Source organism: Amblyomma mixtum, chromosome 1, assembly GCF_055824585.1.
Source record: "Amblyomma mixtum isolate Tamu chromosome 1, ASM5582458v1, whole genome shotgun sequence".
Lineage (NCBI taxonomy): Eukaryota > Metazoa > Arthropoda > Arachnida > Ixodida > Ixodidae > Amblyomma > Amblyomma mixtum.
The window spans coordinates 69257303-69271315 of NC_143012.1; the positions used below are offsets into that span (position 1 = coordinate 69257303).

General features: G+C 47.9%; 2 protein-coding genes across 4 annotated transcripts in view; one reads left to right on the forward strand and one right to left on the reverse strand.

The window, feature by feature from the left end:
* The window catches only part of LOC149366664 (flap endonuclease GEN homolog 1-like), a 64759-nt gene that overhangs the window by 40550 nt on the left and 10196 nt on the right, over positions 1 to 14013 (reverse strand). For all 3 annotated transcript variants that reach the window (XM_089551887.1, XM_089551879.1, XM_089551897.1), the window contains one exon: positions 13810 to 13896. In XM_089551887.1, the coding sequence (XP_089408013.1) occupies positions 13810 to 13896 (87 nt within the window). The remainder of the gene's footprint in view (positions 1 to 13809; positions 13897 to 14013) is intronic.
* On the forward strand, positions 3265 to 4380 carry LOC149366665 (iripin-8-like). The gene has a single exon (XM_089557900.1). It carries the CDS (start codon positions 3265 to 3267, stop codon positions 4378 to 4380), a length of 1116 nt encoding a protein of 371 aa, XP_089414026.1.

Below are 14013 nucleotides of genomic sequence, written 5' to 3' on the forward strand. Positions count from 1 at the left end.
TTTCGCTGGAACTAGCTAGGCGTGGAGGGTGATTAAGACAGGCGCGCTTTGTTAGGGGCCCTCCATCTGAGGAACTTGAGCTTGCTTCTGGGAAGTTGTTCTTTGTCTGCTTCTTGGTCTTCTTCCTGGGGCTTCGCTTCCTCTTCGGGTGGGTTCACTTGGCCTGTGTTTCTTTGTCCTCGTTGGCCTGGTCCCAGGTGGCCGGAACTACGTCCACTTCCCTCCCGTGAAATCCTGAACACCACGTGAACGGCGACCACGTGAACGGCGCGCGCCGTTCACGTGGTCGCCTTCTCTTTTTGCTCGACACGACGCATCAAACTAAAAATGAACCATTTGGTACAAGGAAGTTTAGTAAATTAAATTCCACTTTGTGCAACTAATGTGGTGTTGGTCCTTAAGCATAAATTAAAAATTATACTGTAAATCATGTTGCTAGTGTCTTCACGCAGACTGTGTTTCGCAAAATTCGGTGTTATTTAATCATTTTTGTTTTTGTTCTGTGATGGCCATAATTAAACTTATCATGCATCTCTTTGCGGGCTTGGCGCTTCGTGAGGCCATCGTGCAAGAGCAGGACGAGTAATTTGTTTGAATGCAGCCCGATAGTCCCCTCGCAAGTGGAGTGCAACGATTACTTCAGATATGACTGTTCAGTTCACTGGAGGACAGCTCCGTTGAGCACTTTATGGATGCCTCAGCCGTGCCACAGCAGCTTGCCGAGCTGCGTTGTCCAACCTGATTGGCACGCACCAAGCTTGAAAATAAATTATTCTCCCACAGCCTCTTCCACCATGCTCTTGGGCCCCCTTTCTTTACTCCCCAGGGTGGCTAGTGGTAGCGCAAGCCACCCTGTGTGCGCCAGAAGCGTAATTCTTGTAACTCAAAGCAATAATCGGGTCTTTTTTCTGGGAATTCTTTGGCACCCTAATTTATGAATATTTGTTAAGTAGAATGGGTATTATAACTAAAAGGTAGGCAAGGATATACAGCGCATCAGGAGAGGAAACCAACCCGGTAAAAAGTCCAATTCTTTGTAAATGTCCGTTACCTGGAGCAACATTTGGCTAAAATTAATTCAGGGCGAAACGACAGGTTCAACGTTGCGGTCTTCGAGGCGCGTTTCCCAAAGGCTATGAAGCCGATGAATCTCAACCCCTCACCGCTTAGGAACGCCGCAATGCTACCATTCGAAGGCAACGCGCGGAATAATCGCTAGAAGGACGCGCATACCATTGCTTACGCAATTTACCCGGTTTAACCAGAGCTAAACCATTGGCAATTTTTTTTTTTGCATTCCTTCCACGAAGACCAGACACTGCGGCCAGGATTCGATCCCACGACCTTGTGATCAGCAGACGAATGCCATAACTACGTAGTCAGCAACCGCGGCTGGTCGGTCAGCTAGAACCACAAGCGGTAGACGGTATAGGATACTAATTTACAGAATGTAAGTGAATGCATTCCGGGGATTAGTGGGGCAGATGGATGGTTCACACACACGTGACTGTGGGCAAATTAGAAAGCTGTCACCTCCCCACCAGCCTGTCCTTCATGTCAAAGCTAGGGAGAAGCAGAATTCGAAATGTGTACTTGACGCATGAGGCGCAGCCAAGCTCGAAAATGCACAGTATAATCTGCAAATCATTATCTGTATTACTTCGCTGGAATAAAATAGCTCAACGTTCAGTGATTGCTCCCTGAAGATAATCTTGAATCTTTTTAAATAATATTTTCGGAGATAATCTTGCACTCAAGCCGGATAGAAATGTTCTGTCTCTTCGCCAAATGGGAGGCGATGACCAAAGCGGCAAAATAGGGCGACGCGCTCTCCATGCCCAATTTTCATGACACCACGGTTAATCCTAGATTAAGCTGTGGTTAACCTTGGCCCCCCTACCTCGATTTCACACTAGCAGATCCAACGGAATCTGTCTAGGGAGGGAATCGGTACACCCCATAGGCCGGGAGGGGGCCCCTTTGAGGGGCATTTAACGCTTCGTTCTTGAGTGAGACGTCACGTGAAAACTATTTGTGGACTGTGCAAAAATTTCTTGTTCAATATCCGCCAATATGGCCTGAAATTCCCAAAATAATTCGATGCACCTGGTGCAGGCGCAATCTGAAAAAAATTCCAAACAAAGTTGCCTCGGTAAACCGGGTGAGGAGTGTATACCGCGAATTGTATTAGTAATATTTTTTTTTACGCACAACCACGTATTTCTTCGCCTAGCATTTTATAAACAGGGATCCACAACAAAGAGAAGCCGATAAGATGGCACTTTTGTCGACAAAAAATATGTCCGCCAGCCGACGTTTCGACCATCCGTTTGCCGAAACGTTGGCTGGAAGGCTGAGCCTACCCCCTTCGACCCTTGTTCATTTTTCTTTCTATAAATAGAAACAATTACTCCTCTCTGTAGTTACATTTTCGTGCAATGCCTGTAAAGGCCTGGGGGTTCGTAAATCAATATACATAGCTCCTCGCCGCCGAACTGGGTCAAGTCATCACTGGAGACCAGCAAGAGACGAGGTAGTCCAAGTGTCAGGTGCAAGACACCGCAGCCCATCTATTAAAGCCGATCTAGGGACCTTAGTTCTACATCTGTGTATTGCACCTATCTATCGGACAAAGCGAAAGCATGAATCCGGTTCTCGGTAGACGAGACTTCTTAGAGGTGACCACTTCGCCGTTCCCAGAAATATCCGCCAGATAGTCAAGCCAACGTTCCTCAAGCCTGGCAGGAAAGGAACGCTGACTAATATGCCTACCCAGAGTAACATCTGCTGACATCTGTCCATCTGCCTCAAAGACAGTCTCCTTTGTGCCCTTGGTGAGGTCACCAAATAATCTATGGCAGCGTCTCTCGAGAGTTGGCAGCAGAGCACTCTTTCCCACACTGGAATTTCCGGAAAGAAGGCTCAACCAGGTCTTTCCGCGGCTTTGTGCGCGACCCAGTCGGGAGGGGGCGATCCATTGTCCGGACTGGAGGGTACCGCGCCCTTCTTGCTGTTCCTGCTACGATGAATCATGCGCGTGGCTTGACGCTCGTGCTTCAAAGCTAAGCCAATCAGAACAGCGTTTTTTCACGAGAGAGAAAATTCTTCAGGCGCCATTCGCTGTGCCTGGCCGGGGTAAAAATCGAAACTCCCATTGGCCACCGCAGAGGAAGGGGGAACAAGCAAAAAAAAAAAACACCACTGCCAGTCGGTATAAAAAGAGGCGCCTTACATGCGACCTCCAGACCTCGGAAAACATCCACCATGAGGTTTGACGGTGCGCCGCTCGTGAAAGCTCACAACCACTTCGCTGTGAACCTCCTCAAGCGCTTGGCGACGGAGGATCCCTCTTCCAACGTGTTCTTCTCGCCGACTTACATCGCCGCCGTTTTCGCCATGGCCTACGCCGGCGCCGCGGAGAGCTCGGAAGACCAGCTGTCATCGGTGCTGGGTCACACCGAGGTCGGCCTCACGGACAAGTCCTGGGTCCTCCAGGCGTACAGGCTCTTCCTCGAGCGCACGTACTCGAACGTGACGCTGGAAGTGGACAACATAGTCCTGGTGCAGGACAGCTTCGATATCTCCGAAAGCTACAGGCAGCAGCTGCAAGATGTGTTTGACGCAGAGCTCATGTCCGTGGACTTCGCCAGCTTCGGAGTCGACCCCGCGGAGGTCAACGCTTTGGAGCGAGAAAACATCGACAGCATCCTGCCCGAAGATGAGCCGCTGGGCATGGTTCTCTTCCTGTCCAACACCGTCCACTTCAAGGCTACCTGGCTGACCATGTTCGACCCGTGGGACTCAGGGAACAAGTCCTTTTTCAACCTGGGTACCACCGAGGTCAGTAAGCCGATGATGCAACTCACCAGCTACTTCCCCTACACTCGTCTCGACGAGCTCGGCGCGGCCGCCGTGGAGATCCCGTGCTCGGGAAACAGGTTCGCCATGGTGGTGCTGCTTCCAGACTCCGCGGTGGAGCTCGCAGAGCTCAGGGACGACCTGTCCCTTGCGGTTCTCGAAGACCTCGGCAGGAGTCTCTACCCCTGTCTGGTAGCGCTCAGCCTGCCCAAGTTCAACGTGAGCGTCAGCTACGACCTGGTGCCCACTATGCGAGCCCTGGGACTCAACGTCGTCTTCGGAGAGTGGGCCGACTTCAGTGGAATCAGCGCGACCACGCCGACCTACATCTCGGCCGCCTTCCACAAGGCGTCTTTTGAGGTCGATGAAGAAGGAACCGTCGAGCCCGCAGTGACCCCCAGTTCGGCGGATGGACCTCCACCGGATATCACCCCGTTCACCGTGGATCGCCCGTTCATCTACTACATCAGGGATCGAAAAAACAACCGCATTTTTTTCATGGGTGAGATCCACAGTCTTTGAGATGGGAGTCATCGTCCTCTGCACGAGAAGAATTTCAACTGAAGGAGCGGTTCCACGGCAGGCAAGCGTCTGAAAAGTCGGGTTGAAATAAACTACTCATACTTTCACTGCATTTCTGAGACTTCGTTTTTATTCCCGGTCTGAACTTCCTCATTCTTATTAGTGGCTTAGAGGAGTATGCCAACGGCCCTTGACATGGGCGTCCGGAAGGGGGGGGGGGGGGCAAGTGGGGCGACTGCCCCCCCCCTCCTGGAATTGCGGTTATTTATGCACTAGTAGAAAACAACTACACAGCTTGATTAGCACGCTTAGGTCATATTAAGTTATCGAATTTTGCTTATCGAGTTCAATTCTTTGTTAATTAATAAATTCTGTTTGTTCTCCAAGCCTAGCCCTAATTTTTGTTTCATGTGCGCAATTTATACTACAAATAGTTCCTTTTTGGTGCTAACCTACCGCCTCCCCTATACCCGGCCATCGGGTGCACCCCCCTGGAAAAAGTTCTGCGGGCGCCCTTGAGCCTATTCGTAAGGCCCATTAATATCCTCACACAAAGGCCTTACTTCTTAGATTGAATGTCCCGCAAAAACGTAGCATCTAGTGAGAAGCACAGATGGTTTAAGGGAAGTAAGGAACAATGGGGATTTAACATAAGGGGTCACTGAATTGTGTAACAAAGGAGAAAGCGGATCATTTTGATGTACCTGACCGCTTCCTCTGAACATCCCCCGTCTGGTGCTGTGAGAAACTTAATGGCTGTCATCTGTAATGCTTACATATATTCTCAAAACCAGACCAATAAAAAGTGTAGGCTTCCCAAGAACTCATTCTTTGGGTAATTTTTCACTTAATTGGGACCTTTCCTTGTAAGTGAGCTAGTATATATATGCGCGCGCAGGGTGTCATGACATTCGAAACACCTGTAGACTGCGACCGTGCGGCACCTGAGCTGGGGCAGCGGAAATCAAAGGATACCAGGCGGGCTGTAGTAATGAAATGAAAGAAGTGAAGGGAAAGAATGGGGAGAGATAAACTACAAAGAGATCTTGTTACATATTCGCATATTAAAGCGCTAACCGCATGAGGCGATAATTCGCCTCAATGAGGGCCGCCGAACCACTGTCGCTCATTGCGTCGCCCGGTTTCTGGGTTTGCAGAAAATATCGCCCGGAAGTGCCGCGCGAGACTAGCCAATGACGGTAGGTCTTGCGGGTACGCAACTTCCGAGCCGTTTTGCGCGCGAAAGTCGTTTTTTTTTTTTTTTCACCGGAGACGCAGCCGACGTAGCCGTCACCACGGCCGGTGCTCCTCCCGTGACGTCGCGAAAAGAGGCCCACAGTCGCCGCCACTTACGGCGGAGCTAAGTAATCGCGACCGGAATCAACTAGCAGCAATAAGCTTACATTTATCAGTCCACATTTTTTTCTTTAGTTAAAATACTGGAATGAATAGCAGACAATTTACGCGGAATTTATTTTGAGGCACTAGCCGCAAACCATCTGTGCAAAGATTGTTTAGCACTGATGTCAGCACCTCTATCGCATTGCGCCTTCTCGACTTTCTCAGTAGATGTTTTTTTTCATGCATTACTTGAAATAAATTTGCCAATATTTTAAAACTTTTCCTTTTTTTCACATGGTTTTATGAAGCATAGCGATAATGAAGAATCAAAAACTCTCGAATAGCTTTCACAACTGCGTATGTGTATTGTTATTGGAGATACATGTATTTGTTCTAGGGTCATATTTTACATGAATACGATCGCTTTCTATACAGGTACATACATTGCCACAGTTTAAGTATTTACAACATAACAAGTGGGTTTAGAAGTTGACATATAAAACACTCATGTTGCTATTTACAACGGAACCGCTGCCTTATTCCGCAGAGTCTCAGCTTTTCTCTTTTTCGCCTTGGCGTTGTCATCCAATATTTTGTCGTTCATCTTGCAGCAGTAGTTCTTGAGAAAATTGTTCGTGCTACACCACAAGAGGTGTTTTAGAACAACTTCGCACTTGTGGCCATCCTCGCAGGTGTCAAACTCTGAGGAATCGTCACCGGCGAGCAGTTCAAGCGTGAGGTCCGTGACTAAATGAAAAAGTCCTTGTTTGTTGATAGTTGCTTAACAACTACGTAGTTGTGTGCGACAGCGTTGACGGCAAATGTTGCTGGGTAAACAAGCCCGCCCCTGTCATGTTGCTTCACAAGGTCGTATCGTCCATCCGTGTCGGATATTGATGTCGTCCTTTTTTCCGTGAGCGCATCCCTGCATTTTGTACACTTGACCTTTTTAAGTGTTGCGTACACTGCATAGCCTGCCACATATACCAGCACCGGGACGATGTCTTTTAGTTCCGACAGTGCATCTTCGGTCACCACTACATTTAGGCTAGGTCGTGGATAGTCTGGTCGCAAGTGAAGCTCATCCCATCGCTCATCCTTACTGATGGCTGGCAAAGTGCTTTGTAGCTGTAGCTTCTTTTCACATTCATACACTTGCCTCATCGACACATGATACTGGGATCCAGCTAGCATCCTGTACTTTCCGAAGCGCTCCTCCAGACTGTCGGTTTGGATCTTTCCTAGAAGGACATATGATAGCTTGAGCTCTTCGAAGCAGTACTTCGTAAACTCCACAAAAGCATATGTTGTGTGGTCGATAGCGGCATGGGTCTCTCTTGTTAGCGTACCGCTGTCCAAACTTTTGCCTTTCCACTCCTCCAACCAGGCCAAGAGATTGTGAAGGAAATTAATCTTGATGTCATTTTCCGAATTAAACACTGGTTCTTGCAACTTGTCTCTAATACCCCTGCCACACGGCAAATTTAATGTCATTCTCATCGAATGACATTTGTTCGACTTAATGTCATTTTTTTCTGCGCGCTGCTACACGGCAAAAACTAATGTCATTTGCAAATGATGGCGATTGCGATGGAAAGAGAGTACAGTGAGTACAGCATACAAAAATTTCGATGTATGCTTCAATACGTTGCAAAAAGTATTGCTTTGCTAATGGAAACCGATTCTAATATCTTCATCCTCATTTTAATCAAAGTATTTAGATAGGCGCGCTGTGCGCGAGGGATCTAAAAACGTTGATTTCAATAACGTGTTGATCACTGCTATCCACCACAAGTCCAAGCCAAGCCAAACCTCAGCCAGCGGCGGCAGGCAAATGGCGGACGTCATATTGTGAAATGCTCTCTATGGTGAAATTAGACAGTATTAGCTGTGCGTCCGCAAAAGCTTTGCGCATGCTACGGGCGCACCTTGCGCGCACTGCCGCCCGTCCTCACAACAGTTTTGGTAGGGAGCACGGTGGTTGGGTGTGACTAGCGTAGCGCGCGAGAAGCATAACATACTGTGGCGCCATCTGGACGATAGCAAGTCAAACCTCCTGAACTGAGTGCCGAAAAAACGTTTTTCTCTTTTATTAACGGCAGTAATGAATGCATTCGAAGGCTTTGTTTTTTTTTAGTGTAAATCAATTGGATGAAATGAAAATGTAGATTCTAGTGGAAAGTTGGAGAAATACTTCGCTCGGAGTCGTTGCTATGACGACAGTGTACGCCGTACATAGTTAAGCCTAGCATCAAGAAATCCTGAAATTTATCTCAAAAGCGACTGATATTTCAAACCTATATTGTTACGGAGGGATGAGAATGCACAAAATAAAAGCGAATACAACCGTTTAGAGCAAGCTATCGCGTCGAAAAATGCAGCGGCGACGCAGTATTCGGTCCGAAGCGGGCGAGCTGGGCGTCGCCAAGTTGTGAATGTTAACCACTCAAGGCTGGTAGCGAGAGTGAGTTTTATTTTTTTCCAATTCTATTTGGCATTTTTATATACATAAATGAACGACAGCACAATCGTGGGGACGCGGAAATATTACAGTGCTTGTGACGTTTTTGTAATCGTGTTTTTTGGTGTATAGTCTCACCAAGTCTCTGGTGTCGAGGGAACACATTAGCTCGGACGACGCAGGCGAATGTGTTCAGGGAACTCATTCGATACCTAATGTCGTTTTCATCGAATGACATTAGATTTTCTCGTGTGGCAGCAAACTAATGTCGTTTTGAACGAATGTCATTCGATGGGAATGGCAAAATTTGCCGTGTGGCAGGGGTATAAGCCTTTTTCCCTTCCAAGGCGTCCTCACGTTCACAATCTTCCACCATTTCACCATCAACTCAATGAAAGTGGCAGTCCCTTCGAAAAATAAGAGGTTGTGCTTCATCCCAAGGGCTCGCAGGGCCTGAGGAAGGTATTCATTGAAAATTTGCAAAGCCAATTTTACATTTTGTCGTTCGATGTTCGATGGATTGAGAGCTTTTCTTGACAGTCTGTAGCCATAGCTTAACAGCCTCTCGCACTCCAAGTTGTATAGATTCCTGATGGTAGCAAATGACGCAGAGAGCATTCGCTGTCCTCCAGTGTGGTCTTTTTCGAACTCGGGAAAGTAGAAACAATGTTGGTCGTTTTTCTGGTTAAGCCAATTATTGCGTATACACTTTAGTATGTGTACCGGGTCTATTACAAAAAAAGAGGCCTTGCAGGGTCCGATGGATGCGAATAAACAATTTGTTTAGAAGGAGGTGACGAGAAGTGAGACATAGCCTTTGTGTTGATGGCATTGTTGTCACTTACAACACACACTAACCTGTAGCCAATTTCTTCCAGGCCACATATTACTTTCCGCAGCAACTGGTGCAGATACTCTGATTCAGCTTTTTGGACAGGGACGATGTGAGCGGCTTCCTCAAATTGGCACAAGAGGCTCTGCACCATAAAGACAAGTGCGTTGGTTGCTGCACCCGAGCTGTTCAGAGCAGCACCTGTAATATTGCCTCCTTTATAATCGAAATAAGGCTTGATGTGAATTTCGTCCACCATCAGTGTCACAAAACGTTGGCGAACATTCAAGTCGGTGATTCTTCCGGCCATGTAGCGGAGGAACGATTCACTCTGATGTTCGACTTGAGGATTCATGCCATACGGTGAGCATATTGATCGAATGGTCACTGGGTGCGGCAGAGTCATGATTTCAGATCCGCGGATATATTGGTATGCGTGAGGCGATACAGTGAAAAGTAGGCAGCAAAATATCATGAAGACGGCTTAGTAGCGTCTCCGAACTTTTTTCATTGAGAGTAGCTTCAATTGCTCGCTAAGAAATTGTATGATGTTCGATCGTGCTCTCATCTGTGGGCGAAAAAGATAACTTTTCCAGCAGGAGAAGAATCTGCTTGCAGATGTCGTCGTTAGCAGATTCAGGACTTTGACTGAGGTCGCCACTGCTTTTTTCAATGACCTCAAGTAGCTCCACCATTGCTTTCTTGCTGTTTGCTACTGTTGGGATGGAGAAATTGGTGCCTAGTTTTGTTATTGGCATTTTTACGAAGTGAACTGTCACGCTAAGGTCGGCTTTTACTGCAACTGAATATTTGATGCATGGAGCTGATCGTCTCCAGTGATGTGCACTAAAATATGGCGTTCACTCCCTTCAATAGCATGCCAGAATGCAGACTTTTTGCTTCCTATATATTCCGTCCAGTCTTTTAGGTTTAGAATCCTATCTGCTTCTTGCTCTTCGCGGAACACTTCAGCTGACTCTTCAAGCGCTTTCCTCAAAGCAGCAGCGTCAAGACGCATGCGCTCCGAGTCTGGGTCATCCCTTGAGGTGCTTGGCTCAGAAGTGTAAGAAGGGATTGCACCTGGGCGAAGGCGCAGATGCGAAAGGGGTGAAGTGGTGGTGCGCCCTGTAACCTCGTCGATGTGGGAGGCCTCTCGCACGATGTCAGCCTCAATAAAGTGAAGCTCGCAAACCTAGAAGGAAGTTAAATTTTTGTTTAAATAGCAGTTGTAGCTTGGCAATAGTTTTCTTGAAAGTCTGCATTCGCTACCCACAGTGCTAACCAGCTGCTAGTTTAAATACACTTTTTTTTACAATGCATGAGCATAAGCTTATCGTAGTTTGCAAAAGTAACTATTCTATAAGGAAGTTTCGAACATCTTACCCTGGACTGCGGTGATACAACTAAGTTCTCTCGTGGTATTGCCCTAATCCAGGCGTTCTGTTCTTCTTCATGCCGGGGAAACTTGAAAACGTGGTTTTTGGGACCCGATTTGTAGTTAGTCCGGCAATTGGGCACGCAGCACTTGTTAGGCATATCCTGGCAGAAGCGTAATCCACATTCCGCAATCCAGCGATGGCACTAGAACATCGTCTCGGACACAACCGCACGCGCAGCACGAGGTTAGGCACAGTCAACATCTAGAAAAAAATGTGCGTTCGGAAGCATGTCGCGACATGCCATGACTTTCCCCCAGGCAGTGAAGGAAGTGTCACGTGTTACCAGAACGGATCGCATTGTCGTCTCCTTCGTCCCCCACTCTGACTTCTCGGTCCAGGCCTCATTTGTGTACCTTCCAGGCCTCATTTTCAACACGAGTGCGCTGCTCGTAGCTTCGAGACGTGCTGCACGGAACTTCTATGTGGGCCTCTTTCGCGTGACGTAGCTCAGGGGGGGAAGTGCCGTGCCCTCACCATGGCAGGTTGTTGTGTAGTGGTTTTTTTTTATTTTGCATTGAATATGGAAGGTAAAAGAATTTTTCTACCCCGGCATCTGCTATCGCCGCTGGAAGCACCTGAGCTGGGGCAGCGGAAATAAAGGATAGCAGGCAGTGTGTAGAAGTGAAAGGAAAGGGGGGAGGGGATAGTAGAAAGACAGGCATTGCGAGTTTCCGTCGGCGTACAATGGCGGACAAAGACGTTGGGGAGGCCGGCAGCAGACGCGCGCTCATGGAGGAAGGAAAAAATGCGTGCGCTTTTCTGTCACGTGACTTTGCGTATTGGACAAAAATAAAATTATTGCCCACATATATTTTTGTCAATGTTTTTATTGTGTTTTATCTTGTGTGGAGCCTTAGGAACGTTGTTCTACGCGTTAATTAACGCAAAATGACTGAACGCTGAAGTGGCAGCAGTCGAGCAACAAGTGAAAACGCGCCGCTCCGACGCCGAGTCGCTTCGTGCGGTTTGCGCCAGCGACAGCGGTGGGCGACGGCGTCGTCATCGCGCGACGCATCGCGAAGGAATATCGCCTCATGCGGTTACCGCTTAACACACGTACTAAGCTGAACACGCGCACGACACAACGCTCAGTACATCTCCCGGTGCGCTTTCTTCGGGTCCCAGCCTCTCAACAGCGCAGCAAAATAAAGACGCAGACAGAAGAAATTACGAGACGGGACAACGAATATTGAACAATAAACTAGCCGGAACTTCAATACGTTACATAACTGTTCTGTGACTGCTCTCTGCATCCCACAACGGCCTTACATTCATAACTCGCTGGCTTCAACGAGAACGGCAGGCAGCAGTCTGGCGACAATGCTTCTGTTGTGGAATATGGCGGACGTAGTGCAACCACCGTGACTGCGGGGCTTTGTCGTGAAATTCTGGTCACCGCAACTGCAGCGAAGACGTCAGTGATAAATTGCAAGCATAAGATCTTCGCCACACTTCGTAAGGTTCTTCCGGAGATCTTCTTTCGTGCCTGCCATCCGGAGGCCAGGCTTGCTACCCGTAGATCGTAGCGTCCCAGCACTGATTATTATAGCTGCCCGGTTTTTAAAGGACGAGACTGAGTAGACGCTGTATTCGGTGTTCACATTTCGCAGGGATCGTTAAAAAGGCCTCGCCTTTTGTTACTACCTGGTTGCTCCGACAGCGCCGTGGCTGCCTGGTCGATGTTATGCTCACAGGTCGCCTCGTTGCGCTCTTATCGGGTGACAGCGGAACCCGTTTTTGAGGAAAATCGGCTTGTGTGGAATCCCATTATCTCTGATCGGTGGGTATTGGCGATAGCTTTGTTGCATTGTTTTGCGCTGTGGTGCTATGCCAGCTGTCGCGATCGGATGCTGCCGTCAGCTAACTGCTCGCACAATTTGGCGCAATTAACTCCCTTTCTAGACTGGAGTAAATGCTGGTAAATCCTCATTTTTACTCCCTTATTCCCTCATGGGAGTAAAATGGAGGACAGTCCACCTTTTTACTCCCCACTCATGGAGTAAATGTTTTCACAAATGGAGTAAAAAGGGTTGGCCGCCACCATTATTACTCCCTTTTGGGTATATTTTTGTTTACAGTGCAGTCTAGAAAGGGAGTTAATTGTGCCAAATAATCCACCAGTGCCGAAATGGAGTAAAAAAACACACCATATTGTGCAATCTGCCCCGCCGCCTAGCGTCTCGTCTGCTTTTAGTCAGTTGTCGGATAACGGCGGTGAGTGACGACCGCTTGGTTACCATCATCGCTGGATCTCTGCTGACTTCTGCTCTTTCACGGGCGCCTGCCACGGTACAAGATATCGACTTGTCGCCGTTTTCCGCTGCAGTACGTTACATAATTCAATTGCTCCTGTGAACCCTCCAGTGCTCTAACGATACCTGACTTTCCTTTGTTTGTGTCGCCACTCCGTTACAGGCCTACTTTTCACAGGCTTTTTACAGTGTGGTTCTCGCAATGTATTGCAGCAGATTATGTGTTGCATGTACATGGAACTGTGATAGAACATAGTGTCTACGCTGAGCTCTTGATTGAGCTCATGAGGCCACATTTTTTCTCAGTCATATTGAAAAGCCAAGCCTTAATGAAGTGAATATGAAAGCAACACTGCCATTCCAAACTACCATAAGGTGTATTTTCATCTTTTCTGGTCTGGTTTTGGGTCAAATATAGCGTGGTGCATGACCGTGAAAACCACTCAGCGGCTCCTTTTCAGTTTTCAAGCTACTGATTATAATGTTACATCCTTTTATCTACGAACATGGCCAACGAAACGAGCTCGTACAGCAAAAGGAGACGACAAGCAGACGACTCCTGCCGCGTACGCCCCCGCTGGGCTACAGTGTACTAGAATAGCTGGGCTAGCAGACGGCGGAAAGAATGCGTGGCGCGGGGTCACATTAGAGCAGCGCAGTTTCCCAAGTTAGGTTGCCGGCGGGCCGCATAGCTACTGCCCGTTTCCGCCGCTGTCACTGCTGTAAGAATAAGCCTGAATGAGGATAAATAAACATGACGCCATTTTTGGGCTCCATCTGTGTGGGTAGTAAAATATTTACTCCCTTTAAACTCCAAAATAACTCCCTTATATAAGGCAGTAAAAAAACACTATACATATGGAGTAAAAAACTCCTTTTGGGTGTGCGTTAGAGGACAAGCCATTTACTCCCTTTTGGGTGTTTTTTTGCTAACAGTGTAGCTATCCGTGCTGCCGTCTACTTAATTTCAAGTCTTTCCGTTACCCTCTGAAACACAGCCCCACAGAGGAGCACTGGCAGTATACAGCTATTATGTACTCTCCTCGTGAAGGGTCTTGGCAGATGGTAACGCTCAACCGTGCCGAATGTTTAGAACAACCTTACCTTTCCCTTAATGTTGAAGCCCCGGTAGACCGTCTTCGCGCCGTACAGAAATGCGTCGTTGTCTGCTGTGATGCAGCCATGCACCGCCTGCGCATGAAGAAGGGAGGGAGGGGGAACAGAATGAGACGCAACATGAGAAACGTCCAAGAAAAGAGTGCACAACAGAAAGGAAGCCAGTTCCAATTCACTTGCACGCTCCGTAAT

What these genes read in the sequence shown, in the direction of transcription:
- LOC149366665 (XM_089557900.1), top strand. Translation starts at nt 3,265, where the DNA reads ATGAGGTTTGACGGTGCGCCGCTCGTGAAAGCTCACAACCACTTCGCT.